A 14,986-nucleotide genomic window follows, 5' to 3' on the forward strand; every position below is an offset into this window, starting at 1 on the left:
CAATTTTAGAATACAGCTGTAACGAAATGTAGAAGAAGTCAAGGGGTCTGAATATTTTCCGAAAGCACTGTATATATGTGGACACCCCTTCAAATTTGTGTATTCGGCTATTTCAGCCACACCCGTCGCCGACAGGTGTATACAATCGAGCACACAGCCATGCAATCTCCATAGAAAACATTGGTAGTAGAATGGCGTTACTGAAGAGCTCAGTAATCACTCCAGTCAAACTCCACACAACATTCATGTCTTGAACGCTGCCCGCTTTCCTACCTTCCCATAATGCTTCACTGTGTTCGCCAGCTGACAAATGCTGTTCTTTAAGTGCAGCTCACGCGCTGAGAGTAGCAAAGTAGCTACTAACAGCCAGGGATTTTTTTCTTTTTCTTTTCTTTTCTTTTATCCCGTTTACAAAAGTGGATTTTTTTAAAGATATAGTTTGGCGTTTTATGGTACTAGCAGATGGGGTCTTGAACGAGATGTTGGGTGGGACTCACTGTTGAATTTGACGTTTCTAAAGCCCCCCCACTCCTTCCCGTTTGGGTAAGTTTCATTCTCCGGCAGCGCAGTATGCTCGCTCTTTTGTTTCATATGAAAGGCCTAGCAAGTTAGCTTAGCAAATTAGCTTAGCAAGTTAGCTAACCACGAATAAATCAACGAGGGTAGTTAGCTAGCTATATTCGCTAGATACATCACTTCGCCGTTATGTGCGGGGAGATCGATCCCCAAAGCTGAGTGGCACTATATCCAGCAAATGTTAATGTTATGATAGCCACCAGCCATCCACCCATTGTTTCACAATAAGCTAACGTTGCCATATAATTTACAAATTAACTTGTCATGTCAGATCCAGAGCAGAGCATTAGCTAGCTGCAGTTTGTGGTACGCGGCTAACTATCTAACTTTGGCGTAGTACATCGCGAACTGGCTACATTTGATAACCAGAACAGCACTACTGTTTACGAAGTGAACGTGTCATGTATGGTTCATGTAATAACTAGCGAAGTAGCTAGCTGTTCTTGTAGTGGCACGATCATCCTTCACATTTGGCTGAGTGAAGACACACACATGTAGGTAATCCAGGACTAATAGCTCTCGCCTGTCAACTGTCATTCCAGTTCCAGTGAGTGTAGCTAACTAACTAGCTAAACATACGTTCTGTTCGTTTGTAAGAGGGCAGAGGGTTTCGAAGCCAGCTGTCAACTTGTTACTTTCTCTTAACACTAACTATATTTTGGTGCATTTCTAGCAAACACTTCTGATTTGACCACTTTTTCCAGGTCAGCTTGGTCACTACACGCTAGTGTGCAATTTGGTTGTTCAGTATTTGCTTTGGTTGTTCAGTAACTCGTGGGACACTAACAGTGATCTTCAACAGTACGGGAAACTGAACTTTGACAGCCAACGGAAACGTTAGCTAACCTTTTAGTGTTTAGGTCTAACTTCTGTGTTGTAATTTTGAACACTGAACGTTTGCACTTCGGAGATTTTACTGAAGATGGGCACATTTAACTGTCTAGTTAGCAAATTATCTAATCTATTTGATATAGCTAGTTAGTTGTTGATAAGTTACTATGTAGCTAACGTTAGCTAGCTAGAAAGATAGACAACGAAAGTTAAAATCCACTGCTGGCAAATGTGCTTCTAGATGATGGAACTTAGCCTGGAGACCCGACGTTGAATTGCGTTGGATTGAACGTCGAGCATAAATGAGGGTTTGGATCAGGAAAGTTTCCTCTCATTAACGTTCTCTACAAGCCAGAACCTTGATTAACATGATATGTTAACTTTACCGGTTGTCTGTGCGATTGGTCCTTTTGGAGGTAGGATTGTGAATCAATATATCCCCAAGAAAGTGTAATTACATCAACTTTTCAAGTGCTGGTAGTGCATTCAGATTTATCACCTGAACTATATAAACATGTGCATGAGCTCGAAGTATGCATGCGCTTTGAAAAGTTGACATAATTATACTTTACTGTGGATATTGTCTCCTATTCCTACCTGCAAAAGGACCAACCGCATGGACAACTGGTAAATTAAGTGAAAAATATCTTTTTATTTAACATTTTGGCTTGTAGGGTTGTAAAGAGGAAACTTTCTTGATCCAAACTCTCATTTATGCCGGACGTAGAATTCAAAGATATTCATTGTCATGTTTCCAGGCTAGATGGAACTCAATCTTGACCTATATCCAATCATGTTCCCACTGAGGTCAGCAAAAATAAATACAATGTCAACATTTCTGTATTTCTGCTCAATTTCAGATGCTATGGAGCAACCACCGGGGGACTCTGATTTACAGCCCCAAGACCTCTCCTCCACCCGTAGCCTCCCTGCTGCCATAGACCTGACCACGAAAGGTGAGGTTTGCCTCGTTAAAGCCAACTCCATGGAGGCCCTGCAGGTGGTCAAGTCTCCAAGCTGGTACCCAGGCTCTGGGAGCAGCAAGGGACTCTCCTTCCCAGAAACTGACCCCAACCACAAGCTTCAACTAGGAGACCAGATCCAGCCGAACGATGCCTTCTCAAACACTACAGTCACCCTCTCTTATGTAAGCAGGTCTCATATATTTTCCACTCATGACTCTCTCTCTCACCATTCCTCTCTCTATGGCGTACCGTCAATCAGCAAGTTCTCAACAATGGATGGCTACCTGCAGCAGATGGACAGGCCTCTGGGCTTAGCGCCCCAGTCTGAAATGTTTGACTCTATGCCTCCAGCCCAGGTGATGGCTGAGAATGTGGCAGGGGTGTGTCTGATGCAGCAGTGTCATGAAATCAACAGCAGTCGAGTTGACAGTAATGGAAGCGTGGAGAAATACAATCCTCATCAGAGAGCGAGTTCAATCGAACACAGTCTTTCTCAGGACACAGACGACAATTCAGGACTGCAGAATGGCAGGAGTAGCAGCAGCAGCTGGTCTAATTCTGCAATATGTATTGATTCCTCTCCAGAGCCTCTCATTACAGACATGGTGGAGGAAGGACAGAGGGCTGACTCAGAGGTTCTCTTTTTCATCTCATCTAGAACGGAGGAGCCTGTCCACATCCAGGACAGCATGAGTCCCAGGGACCTGTGTTCTCATAGTAGGGAGTATATCAGTCCTCTGGGGGACACTGTCTCTCCCTCCATCTTACTGGATGATGTACAGAATGTGTTCATTCTGCCTCAGGCCTCCTGCTCACCCAGCTTTGAAAATGATGGTGATAATGCACCAATGTCAGATACCAGCAAGGACTACCAGCAGCCAGGACATAAACCCAAGGCAGATTCAGAGCCTATTGTTGACTTGACAGAAGACAAGAGCACTCTCCCAGAGGTTTTAGAAAAGAAACCAAATGAGACGACTGCTTCTCACTTGAATGGTAATGCAAAGGCAGAGCAGAGGACTTTTGAGAGGAAACAACTTCCCCCTCGCTCTGGCAGGGGAACAAGGTTAGAGGCCATAGTGATGAACATAAACCCTAACTGGTATAAAGTATCCACTAAGAAGCCCAAGGCCTCAAAGACCCAAACCCAGCCTCTGACAAATCCCCAGACTCAGAGCAGTCCATCTAAAGCCGATGTTAGTCCTAACAAACAGACCTCATCTGTAGGGAAGATGAACGTCCAGAATAAAGCAGCATCTAGCTCAGAGGGAGAGACTAAAGTAAAGGCAGCCGCAACGAAAGGCCGTCTGGAGAGCATTAACAGGAACACAGACAGTTGTAAAGAGTCTACGTCAGATTCTGAACACACCCGTTTTTCCAAATATCCACACAACCACAGTACATCTCCAAAAACCTCCAGCCCACCCTTTGCAGATCCTGAGCCCTCTGAGGTGGATGTACTGACTGTATCACCGCCACTTAAAACATCTCCAAAAAGCCCTGGGAAGCATAAAGTGAAGACTGCATGCAGGGAAGCATCTTCTCCCACAGCTAAAACAGCGAAGGTGACCCCTGCTCCCAAGAAGAAACAGAAGAAACCCAGACTGGGCAAGTCTTCCGCTATGTTCTCCCCTCAGGAGCCTGAGATAAAACTGAAATATGTCAACTACAAGGAGGAGAAGAGGGATATGAGGAGGGACACTTTCTCTCCTTTCATCCACATGGGCCTTAAACCCTCCTCCACCTTCCCTGCCAACTGCACTGTCATCAACTACCCTGAGGAGGAGAAGCCCAGGCAGAAGAAGGGTCAGGGGCAACAGCAGGCTGAAGGCTCAGGGTCTGGGGGTTTCATCCCTGGGGCTGTACCCTCCACCTCCTGCCTCCAGCTGGGCCGCATCTCCACCCATAGCCAATACCACAGCTCCCTGGTCTGCTGCCTCTGTAGAGGCTCGGCTAACGCCATGGACCTGGGGGACCTCCACGGGCCCTACTACCCTGAGGGAAACAGACCCAGCGCTAAACTCCCTACTAGGACCCCAGGCCTCAAAGAAGAGGAGGATTTCAGTGACTCTGACTCGTCCTGCAGCATGAGAGGCCGGGGCAGAAAGTGTGCTCGGCCCCCGGGGGTCCCCTGGCCCCACAAACCAGGTCCACGGTTGAACCAAGAGGGCCTGCTGGGGAGGTGGACTAGCAACAGTGACCCTTCAGGCAGCCCTGCAGCAAAGAGGGCCAGGATTGAGAATGGGGCTGAGGTTAAATCTGAGGCTGCAGTAGAGGACTGGTACAGCCCCCCTGTGGTGCCTCTAGACCAGTGTGAGTACTGGCTCCACGAGGACTGTAGCATCTGGTCTGCAGGTGTGTTCCTGGTGAAGGGGAGGGTCTACGGTCTGGAAGAGGCGGTCAAGGTGGGTCAGGAGACGGTAAGTTTAAGTCTTGCAGCCCAGGAATAGATGTGCCTCTGTTTAATTGAGTCTCTGATTTATGATTGGGGTGTATACGTTGTATTCGGACCCCTAGACCTTTTCCACATTTAGTTACATTACAGCCTTATTCTAAAATGGATTACATTGTTTTTTCCCCCTCTAATCTACACACAATACCAAATAATGATGCAGTACTTTGTTGAAGCACCTTTAGCAGCGATTAAAGCCTCGAGTCTTCTTGGGTATGACGCTATAAGCTTGGCACACCTGTATTTCCTGCGTTTCACCCATTCTACTCTGCTGATCATTTCAAGCTCTGTCAGGTTGGATGGGGCCGTCGCTGCACAGCTATTTTCAGGTCTCGAGAGTTGTTCGGGTTCATGTCCAGGCTTTGGCTGGGCCACTCAAGGACATTGATACTTGTTCCGAAGCCACTCCTGCTTTGTCTTGGCAGGTTTTCATCAAGGATCTCTCTGTACTTTGCTCCATTAATCTTTCCCTGACTAGTCTCCCAGTCCCTGCTGCTGAAAAACATCCCCACAGCATGATGCTGCCGCCACCATGCTTCATCGTGGTGCCAGGTTTCTTACAGATATGACGCTTGGTATTCAGGCCAAAGAGTTTAATCTTGGTTTCATCAGACCAGAGAATCTTGTTTCTCATCGTCAGAGTCCTTTAGGGTCCTTTTGGCAATTTCCAAGCAGGCTGTCGTGTGCCTTTTACTGAAGAGTGGCTTCCGTCTGGCCACTCTACCATTACATTTATTTTTTTATTTTTTATGTACTTAACCTTTTATTTAACTAGACAATTCCGTTAAGAACAAATTCGTATTTACAATGACGGCCTACCAGGGAACAGTGGGTTAACTGCCTTGTTTGGGGGCAGAACAACACATTTTTACCTTGTCAGCTTGGGGATTTGATCCATCAACTTTTCGGTTACTGGCCCAACGCTCTAACCGCTAGGCTACCTGCTGCCCCAGACTGGTGGCGTGCTGCAGAGATGGATGTCTTTCTGGAAGGTTCTCCCATCTCCACAGATGAACTGTGGAGCTCTATCACCGTGACCATCGGGTTCTTGGTTACCTCCTGACCAAGGCCCTTCTCTGATTGCTCAGATTGGCTGGGCGGCCAGCTCTAGGAAGAGTCTTGGTGGATCCGAACTTCTTCCATTTAAGAATGATGGCCATTGTGTTCTTGGGGGGCCTTCAATGCTGCAGACATGTTTCTGGTACCCTTTCCCAGATCTGTGCCCCGACACAATCCTGTCTCTTAGATCTACGGACAATTCCTTCGACTTCATGGCTTGGTTTTTGCACTGACATGCACTGTAAACTGTGGGACCTTTTATATAGACAGGTGTGTGTGCCTTTCCAAATCATGTCCAATCAATTGAATTCACCACAGGTGGACTCCAATCAGGTTGTAGAAACATCTCAAGGATGATCAATGGAAATAGGATGGCACTGATCTCAATTTTGTCATTATGGGGTATTGCGTGTAGCTTGATGGGGAAAATGTATTTAATCCATTTTAGACTGAGGCTGTAACGTAACAAAATGTAGAAAAGGTCAAGGGATTTGAATACTTTGACTGCACTAGTGTTCTTTATCTCCCATAGGGAATATGTCTGTTTTAGACATATTTTTACAATTGGACTTTTACCATGTTTTTGTAGAAGTGTGTAATAGTATCAGACTTCTGTTTAGCAATGTAAAAATATTATAGCAGCTTGTATTTTGGTCAACCAACACAACCAATTAATTATATTTAGTGTTTTCAGACATGTTCTCGCTGCCATAACCCGGGTGCCATGTTGGGCTGCTTCTTCAAAGGATGCCTCAACAAGTATCACTACAGGTGTTCTCTACAGTCAGGTGAGTCTCCCCCTCTTTGTCCCCATCCCTAGCTTGGGATCTTCTGCTTAGTAATGGGCCCAGTTCCAATACTTGTGCCAAAGAAGGGAGGAGGGAAGGATGGCATTTGGAAGCATCTCAACCAGGCATCCAGGACTAGGGAGTATACTGGGTCTTCACATAAGTCTGCCATGATTCTAATGCAGGATTGTGTGTATAGTGACTCCCTGCTGTGTTGACCCCTATTAGTTCTCCAGCCTGTCACTAGCTGCTACCACATCTGACTGATGGCGCCGAGTTCTCCTAGTAAACATTACCAAGCCTAGTCTAGCAGCCGAGACACGGGTATATTCATCGGGAAGCAAACGGGCTGAAATGGGAAGTGACCTGAATTTGTCCAATAAGAAACGCTTGTTTTCGTCTTTTCGTTGCAAAACGTTTTGCCACAAAGAGCGTTAGACTACAGAGGACCTGCTGTCTGTTGCGTGCCGAGGCATTCAAATGGGACTTGGTTGCAGTCAGACCAAAAGTTTGAGCCACCTCAGTGACTGATAATATTTGTCGTCTTTTCTGAGATGTGATTTATCATAATGTTGCTTTATATCTGTATCTTCTTCAGACATCCAGCAACGTTCCCTGATTTGTCTGTTTTGTGTGCCGAATGCCATGTTCCACAGTCTGGTAGAGGGGTGTTTCAGTTGAAGGTTAGGCCTAATACTGTGGTTCAATAACAGTATGGGCACCCCAGCTCCACGGACGTGCCCTGTATGTTCTGTAAATGGCTGTTCTAAGCGGAGGTGTGTGTTGCAAGCTCTCTCTGTTACAACCTATCCCTATCTGTAGCCTGTTGGTGTGAGTGGGAGCTGGTTCGGCTGCTGTTTGCTATTGAGCCATCTGATGAATCACTGTCTTTATTGATCCAAGCATTCTTCTCCCCACAGACTGTGTCCTCAATGAAGAGAACTTCTCCATGAAATGCACCAAGCACAAGGTATGGATGGTTGATTAATTAAAGTGACTGCTAGGTTTGATCCTTACTAAACCGATCTCTCTCTCTCTCTCTCTCTCTCTCTCTCTCTCGTTGTCAGTGATTTCAGTCTCACTGTATTGTACAAATATTGTCTTTGTGGAAGAGTTGAAGCTGGCATGAAGCCAACAATTTATCAATCCTCCATTTTATGATTTACTGTACATCGCTAAAATGAAGTATGGCTTCAGTTCAGCATTGACTTACAGCCTGAATTGTAAATGGATGAAATAGTTTTGTTTCCTCACCCTTATATACACAGTAACCCACAGTGAAAACAACATGTTTTCGAGTAAATACTTTGTAGAAGCCCCTCTGGCAGTGATTACAGCTGTGAGTCTTTCTGGGTAAATCTGTAAGAGCTTTCCACACCTGGATTGTGCATCATTTGACCATTTTTATTATTTTCTAAATTCTTCAAGCTCTTTCAAATTGCTTGTTGATAATTGCTAGATAAATCTATGGCAAGAACTGAAAATGGTTAAGGCGATTTAAGTCAAAACTGTAAGTCGACCACTCAGGAAAGTTGACTGTCTTCTTGGTAAACAACTCCTTGTTTTAGGTTATTCCCAATCTGGCCCTCATAACATCATGGCCACCTCATCATCTCCAGCTTCCAATTGGCTCATTCATTCCCCCTCTTCTCCCCCGTAACTATTCCCCAGGCCGTTGCTGTAAATGTTCTGAGTCAATCTTACCTGGTAAAATAAGGGTTAGATAATGTATTGTCCTGTTGAATGGTGAATTAATCTCCCAGTGTTTCGTGGAAAGCAGACTGAACCAGCTTTTCCTCTATAGTTTTTTCTGAGCTTAGCTCCATTTATGTTTATTTGTATGAAAACCCTTCCAGTGTTTAACGAATACAAGCATACCCATAACATGACGCAGCCACCCCTATGCTTGACCAATATGGAGAGTGGCACTCAGTAATGTGTTCATGAATTTGGCCAAAACATAGCACTTCTGTATTCAGGCCTATTTGTTGTGCAGCATTACTTTTTAATGCCTTGTTGCATACAGGATGTGTATGTTTTGGAATATAAATGTGTATACTGTACAGGCTTCCTCCTTTTCACTCTGTCAATTCAGAAAGTTTTGTGGAGTAACTACAATGTTGTTGGTCCATCCTCAGTTTCCTCCTATCACAGCCATTAAACTCTGTAAATGTTATAAAGTCGCCATTGGCCTCATGGTGAAATCCCTGAGCAGTTTCCTTCCTCTCCGGCAACTGAGTTAGAAGGACACATGATCCTTTCTGGTGTAGTGATACACCATTCATAGTGTAATTAAAAACTTCACCATGCTCAAAAATATATTCAATGTCAGGTAAAAACATTTTTTTTACCCATCTACCAATGGGTATCCTTCTCAAGCCATTGGAAAACCTACCTGTTCTTTGTGGTTGAGTCGTCTACGGTTGATATTCACAGCTCGATAGAATTATCTGTAAGGTCACTCAATGTGTGGGGTACAGAGATGAGGTAGTCATTGCAATTTAGTATGTGACTTGTTAAGCACATTTGTACTCCTGAACTTATTTAGGCTTGCCATAACAAAGGGGTTGAATACTTTGATTCAAGACATTTCAGCTTTCTGTTTTTAATTCATTGGTAAAAAAATATGTTTTTAATAAATACACGTTTATATTATGTGACATAAAATCTCAATCCATTTTTAAATTCAGTCTGTAATACAACAAAATGTGGAAAAAGTAAAGGGGTGTGAATACTTTCTGGAGGCCCTGTACACAGTCCCTGAAAAACCAGAAGGGAATGAACATTGGGATTAGATTTCTCCAGCCCTTAGCCACTGCTAGTATTGTACAGTACACTGATCTACTTTCAGTGTTATATTTTTTATTTTCACTGGGATTTTGTGTGTACGCGTTCCTCCCCAGAACAAGTCATTCAAAGGCCCTCCTGGGAACAGAAGAGATGACAGGTGACACAACCAGGACACAGACTACACATGGTCAGTGGTTCTGTTACGTTATACACAACAGCACCACCTCTCTTCTGGTCTTTGTCCCCACGAAATTCAGCATTACTGACCCGTTTGCGCGAGTCACACATTATTGTAACATTCTTTAATAACAATGATGGTAGTGGGGCATTTCTGTGTATATCCAAATCATGAAGTGCTAAATGTTTAAATATCTTTGTTTGGAAACACTTCTTTAAAAAAAAATTGAATTTCTTCCGTTCCAGGATGTTCCGCAGGGTTTCTCCTATGAGCCCGGTAACCATGGTGACCCTGGAACGCTGTCCTCTGATTTGAAAGCTGGCTTGCTACTCCTGCTACTTGTTCTGTTGCCTTCAAGTGATACACTGCGCTGCACAGACTATGCAGAAGACCATGGCTGTCCTAATGTCCTGTTACCTCTGTCCTTCTCATGGGACTGGACAGGTTACGGAGGCTGCTAGATGGGCCAATGACTGAACAGAGGAGTCACCGCTTGGCCCAAAGCCAAGGTTACCATTAGAAGAGAGATGTGTTCACCTCTCTTACAGTGGCGTGCTAAACATGTGCTATTGCCTTCTAATTATTTATTAGGAAAAAGGATTCTCCCCTTTTTTTATTTGAAATGTTGACAATAAAATTGGAGATATTTAATTTTGTAAGATTTGTAAGTATGTGATTTATATATTGCCTATTTATTTTTTGGGAATCTTGTTGCTTTTGTTTTTACTTTGCAATTGACCTGGAGGTGTTTGTTATTGAAGGCCCTTTGGGTCGTGTTATTTGACGGGTCAAATAGGGTTATTTAACCTGTGTTTTTGACATGCAATGACCCGAACAGACTTCCATACTTTGTGTCTTAAGTTATTAGTAAGAACCCATGCTAAAGATTCCACTTGGTAGAGGAAGTGATGGTCGAATAGGGGTTGTGTGGAGACAGTGCAGCATGGTCTCGTATTTAGATCAAACACGAGTTTCTCTACAGAACCATTTCTGATTACAATACAGGTACTTGATAATATCTTTTCATAAAGACCATACTTTGCTACGAGACTGACAGGTTTATTCTTATGTGATGAAAACGATACCGGTTTTAGTTCTGATTTACAGTGGGCGGAAGTAGGCAAGGTGTACATTTCAACTGATTTTACTTTGCCCTATGTTTTGTCAGCACATTTGTATAGTGGATATGAAGAATTGAGGGAACTGTAGCTTGTGTGTATTGTTCATTCATCCTGTGACTGTACTTCCTCTAAAGAGGATGGAAGTCGCTGAAAGCACTTTGGAGTGGCACTTGCCATGGCTGCAGTATGATCTCCAAAGCGGACTCACCCTGGCCTGTAGCATCTAATTCAGGCACTGCCCCACATAGTTGTTGGTATCGTCAGTAGAGAGAACTTGTTCATCTGTTTTCATTCCATTGACACCATTCCTGTATTTATCTCACAGCTGTCTGGGACTGAAGTGATTGGTCCACACCTTCATTACCGGTCATCTGATCTGCTTTCCTCTTCTGATTTTTTGTTTTTACTGAGACACAATTGATTTATTTCTCTTCTAGAATTACATTTCCAATGAGAATGCAAGCCAATACTCACAATACTTTACACATGCATTATTTGTTTGAACATGGGCACATACTAGGACCATTCAACTGTCACATGATGTAAACTGACTTGATTTTAGATGACCTCTGTTGTCTGTAGAATTCCAACAAGTATAGGCAGAAGCGCTACAGTCAGTCTAGTTTCTAACCATCGACCACATTTTGGGCTTTACATCAACCTTTACCAAGTAGCTGTTGATTTGGTCAGAATGGTCATCTTCAACCTTCTCCATTCACCTGTTTGTCTGAAGTCTAACCCTGAGCTGAACTCTCCTAAAGCCTTATCACTGCTACTAGACCTCTAGATTGTCCTACTCATTTTCACCGACTTTTTTGCAAAGACAAATCAGTGTGTGTCCAGTACATTGCCTTTCTGTTGGACATCCACACCACTAACCAGGGCAGCTCGAATGTAAAACAAGCAGGTCTGATAGACTGTACATTTAGAGATGTCACTGTGGTCGGTTGTGCTGCCTGGTGGTTAGTTTCTGTGTGTACTTTTCCGTAGAGGCAGTGCTGTTCTGAGACCTGTGAAGTCTGTACAGGGAGACCGAACAGTGGTGACGGTGAATGTTACAGCAGGCCGCTCCCCGGGAGAGGATTCCTCACACAGCAGGAGACACACGTGTGTGTCTGTACCAATATCCACATTAGTATAGCACCTAGAATGAAGCAATGTATTGGGCATGCATTCTAAGTGGTATGGCTATTGGAATGTAGCTAGCTACACATAAAAACCTCTTCTTACCTCCATATCTGGTTATATTGTGCCATCTGTCGTTTTTTATTTTTTGTATGTATTGCAGTGAAACCGAATTTGTCATACTTTGCAAAATGAGCGCCAAACGCTCTGCTGTTCCTCATTGTCACAGCTGCTTTATTTAATCAAACTTATGCATTGTACCAGATGGGGCATTTGGATTGTTATTTTCATGGTTGTAAAAATGGGTTTGGTTTGTAATATTGTTTTCATGTCTAAATCTCAGGGCTGGGTCTCAATTATTCAAATGATTTGTGTTTTTGATTTGACCTAAGAAATGTTATCACACATTGACTGGAGCAATGCTAACAGTAGCAGGATATTGATCATCACAGTAGAGGTGATGTGTTGGCCACTATAACCTTTTCTTTACAGTCTACTGGTTAAACCTGTTCTTGATACATTTAGTTGTCAGTTGTGTTATGGGTAACATTTGACAAGGCTGCCAGTGTCACTTCTCTTTCCCTCTTTATTTTAAGGTGATTTTACAGGTGTTATTTTGTACTGTGTGGGTTTACCCCTGGCTAACAGAGCTAGATGTAACTGTAAAATAAACATTTTGTTGCACCCCCTTTTTTTGTGTGTGTGACGGCCTCATGATTTTAATAGTTATAGAGTATAGACAACCAACTGTTCAAACTTGACATTTTCTTAAACTTCCCATAGAACATGAATCTTCATATTATTGCAAACACACTGCTAGTGCAGAGATGCTGTAACATGGTACTGTTGCAGTTGCTAAATGGCCTGTGTTGTGATCTGATGTAATAGCTAGAAATGTAAGAAGAGCATGTCCGTATCTCCTGCAGAATACTGGGACATCTGAGTCCAGGGAACAAACTCACACCGCCATTCATTCCAACCACAGTTTTAATTTTTTTGTTGACTAAATCAGAGCTTACAGGGAAGACGGTTGTATTGCAAAGACATACTCAGACATGAGTTCTTGCGCTGTGTTGCCCTACTCACTAAAACACCACAAATCATGATGCCGCATCAATATGTCACTACAGACAGACAGGAACTCCAATACACAAGTTGCAACACATTACATCATGATAGCTTTGCAGAAACCTCTTTGTCTAACTCATCTATTGGCTACAGCTATGGTCTGCTACCCAGGTTTTAGCCTTAGATTTGAATGATTAGTTTAATCAGGTGTGTTAGTGTTGGGCTAGAATAAAAGCCTGCACACCTAGCGAGTCCCCAGGACTCACTCGGCTTGGTGACCGCTAGCCTCTAGAGAAACAACTCCAGCCCTGTGCATCGGGACTGGAAGTAAGGTCATAGGTTGTCACAAGGTGTAGTAATCTCACTGCCCAAGACACTGATGAAAGGTCAGTGGAGTTTTTTAACCCTTATGGATAAGTTGAGGATTTGGGGAGGGTAAGCTGATCCTAAATCTCTGCCTGAAGCCAACTTCTACCCGGAGCATGATTGAACAATACTTCAACTAGCTACAAACCTTATTGAACAGTTCATTGTTGGAAGATGTCAAACCACAGAGAGAAAATAACTTTACTGACTTTTACATGACATTCATACACCCAATTATGAAGAACAGAATACTACAGCTTGTGACAGCAAACATTTTTTTTTAGATTTTTTTTTTTAACAATTGTTTTCCAGCACATAAAGATTTATGGAAATATGTCTGGAAATCACAACACACATTTTATTTTTTAAATCTTATTTCTGACTTTAAAATGACCAATTCATTACTCTTGTGATGTTTTGCTTGGCAAGAAAGTGAGAAATCCTCTCCAGATGTCCCTTGCAACTTCTCAACACTTGGCAATTTAGAAGCTACACACTTCATCAAAAATGCATTATTTTGAGAACTACAGTATCTAAACTATTCTAGAAAATCTAGGATTCCCAGTCTCTGTAACTTAGCTCTAGATCCTAGTTCTTTCTGGTGAGATGAAAACACAACATCAACAGCATACAAACACAACATTGAATAAAAATGAACTATTATTGTTTTGTCTGGTATTGAGCCCTAAGATGTCTCAAGAGGTAATAAGACCAATATTTGCTTCAGGACATAATGCAATAAATTGTGCTACAGCTAAATTCCACATTACAACAATCTTGACATAACTTTTTGTAAAGCCAGTTAAAATGATTCATAAAGATATGTTTTAGTTACTCATCATGCAATTGTTTTAAGATGTGACTGTGTACTCCACTGTATTTTTCAGCTTGAATTTAAAATGCTAAATAATTATCAAAATCCAAACAATAGTCTATTCATCAGCATTAATACATTAAAAAAGAATCAAATAAATTGATTAAAATGTGTAAAAATGAAGTAGATATGTGTGTGTTAAGGTGCAGGGATAAAGTGTTGGAAATCATTTAGAGCGATCTGTCATCTTGGCTTGCTGTGGCAGAATAAAGTTAAATACATGAATCTAAATGGTCCCACTTTATTTGGATCGTCCCATATAGATGATCTACAGATGGTCATACTATCAACAAACTCTATGTTGATAAGCAACTGCTTGCTAAGTTTGCGCTTAGGGTTATGTTTAAAATAAGGGTTAGGATAAGGGTTAAGGTTAAGGCTAGGGTTAGTGGATAGCAAGGTTGGGGTCTATCTATTTGAATTCCAGGCAATTCAGAAAGTAAACCAAATTCCAATTCCAAATGAAAAGCATTGAAGAGAATTAGAATTTCAGTCTACTTCCTGAATTGACTGGAATTGAAATGGAATTGACCCCGACCCTGATGGATAGTTAGTTGAAATGTTGACAGGTATTGTCTACATCGACAAACCACCTACTTGGGACTATCACCAACTTAATGCCTTTCACTTCTCCATCTGGTGGCTTTGAATGATCCAATATTAATGTGTAGCACATCATCGGACTAAATCTAAATCATAAAATGGAGAGAGAATACGCCATGCAAAAAAAAATACTATCAAACACAGTAATTTTCAAGATCCAGCTGTTCAAAATGTGTTGCAGAAGACCATG

The 14,986-nt window shown here is 42.6% G+C and overlaps 1 protein-coding gene across 3 annotated transcripts; it reads left to right on the top strand.

Moving 5' to 3' along the window:
• Nucleotides 1–231: 231 nt before the first annotated feature.
• Nucleotides 232–12,574, top strand: si:dkey-94l16.4 (transcription factor 20). Of its 3 annotated transcripts, none has more exons than XM_046356997.1 (6): nt 232–543; nt 2,268–4,777; nt 6,578–6,671; nt 7,592–7,641; nt 9,575–9,618; nt 9,885–12,574. In XM_046356997.1, the coding sequence occupies exons 2-6, from the start codon at nt 2,273–2,275 to the stop codon at nt 9,952–9,954; spliced, it is 2,763 nt and encodes a 920-aa protein (XP_046212953.1). In that variant the 5' UTR covers nt 232–543; nt 2,268–2,272; the 3' UTR covers nt 9,955–12,574. The 3 variants fall into 3 exon arrangements, with proteins under 3 accessions (XP_046212953.1, XP_046212951.1, XP_046212954.1); XM_046356995.1 differs by having other exon boundaries at nt 234–543; nt 2,268–4,792; XM_046356998.1 differs by having other exon boundaries at nt 235–543; nt 2,268–4,792; nt 9,575–9,648.
• The last annotated feature ends 2,412 nt before the right edge of the window (nt 12,575–14,986 follow it).

This window comes from Oncorhynchus gorbuscha, linkage group LG07 (genome assembly GCF_021184085.1).
Source record: "Oncorhynchus gorbuscha isolate QuinsamMale2020 ecotype Even-year linkage group LG07, OgorEven_v1.0, whole genome shotgun sequence".
Lineage (NCBI taxonomy): Eukaryota > Metazoa > Chordata > Actinopteri > Salmoniformes > Salmonidae > Oncorhynchus > Oncorhynchus gorbuscha.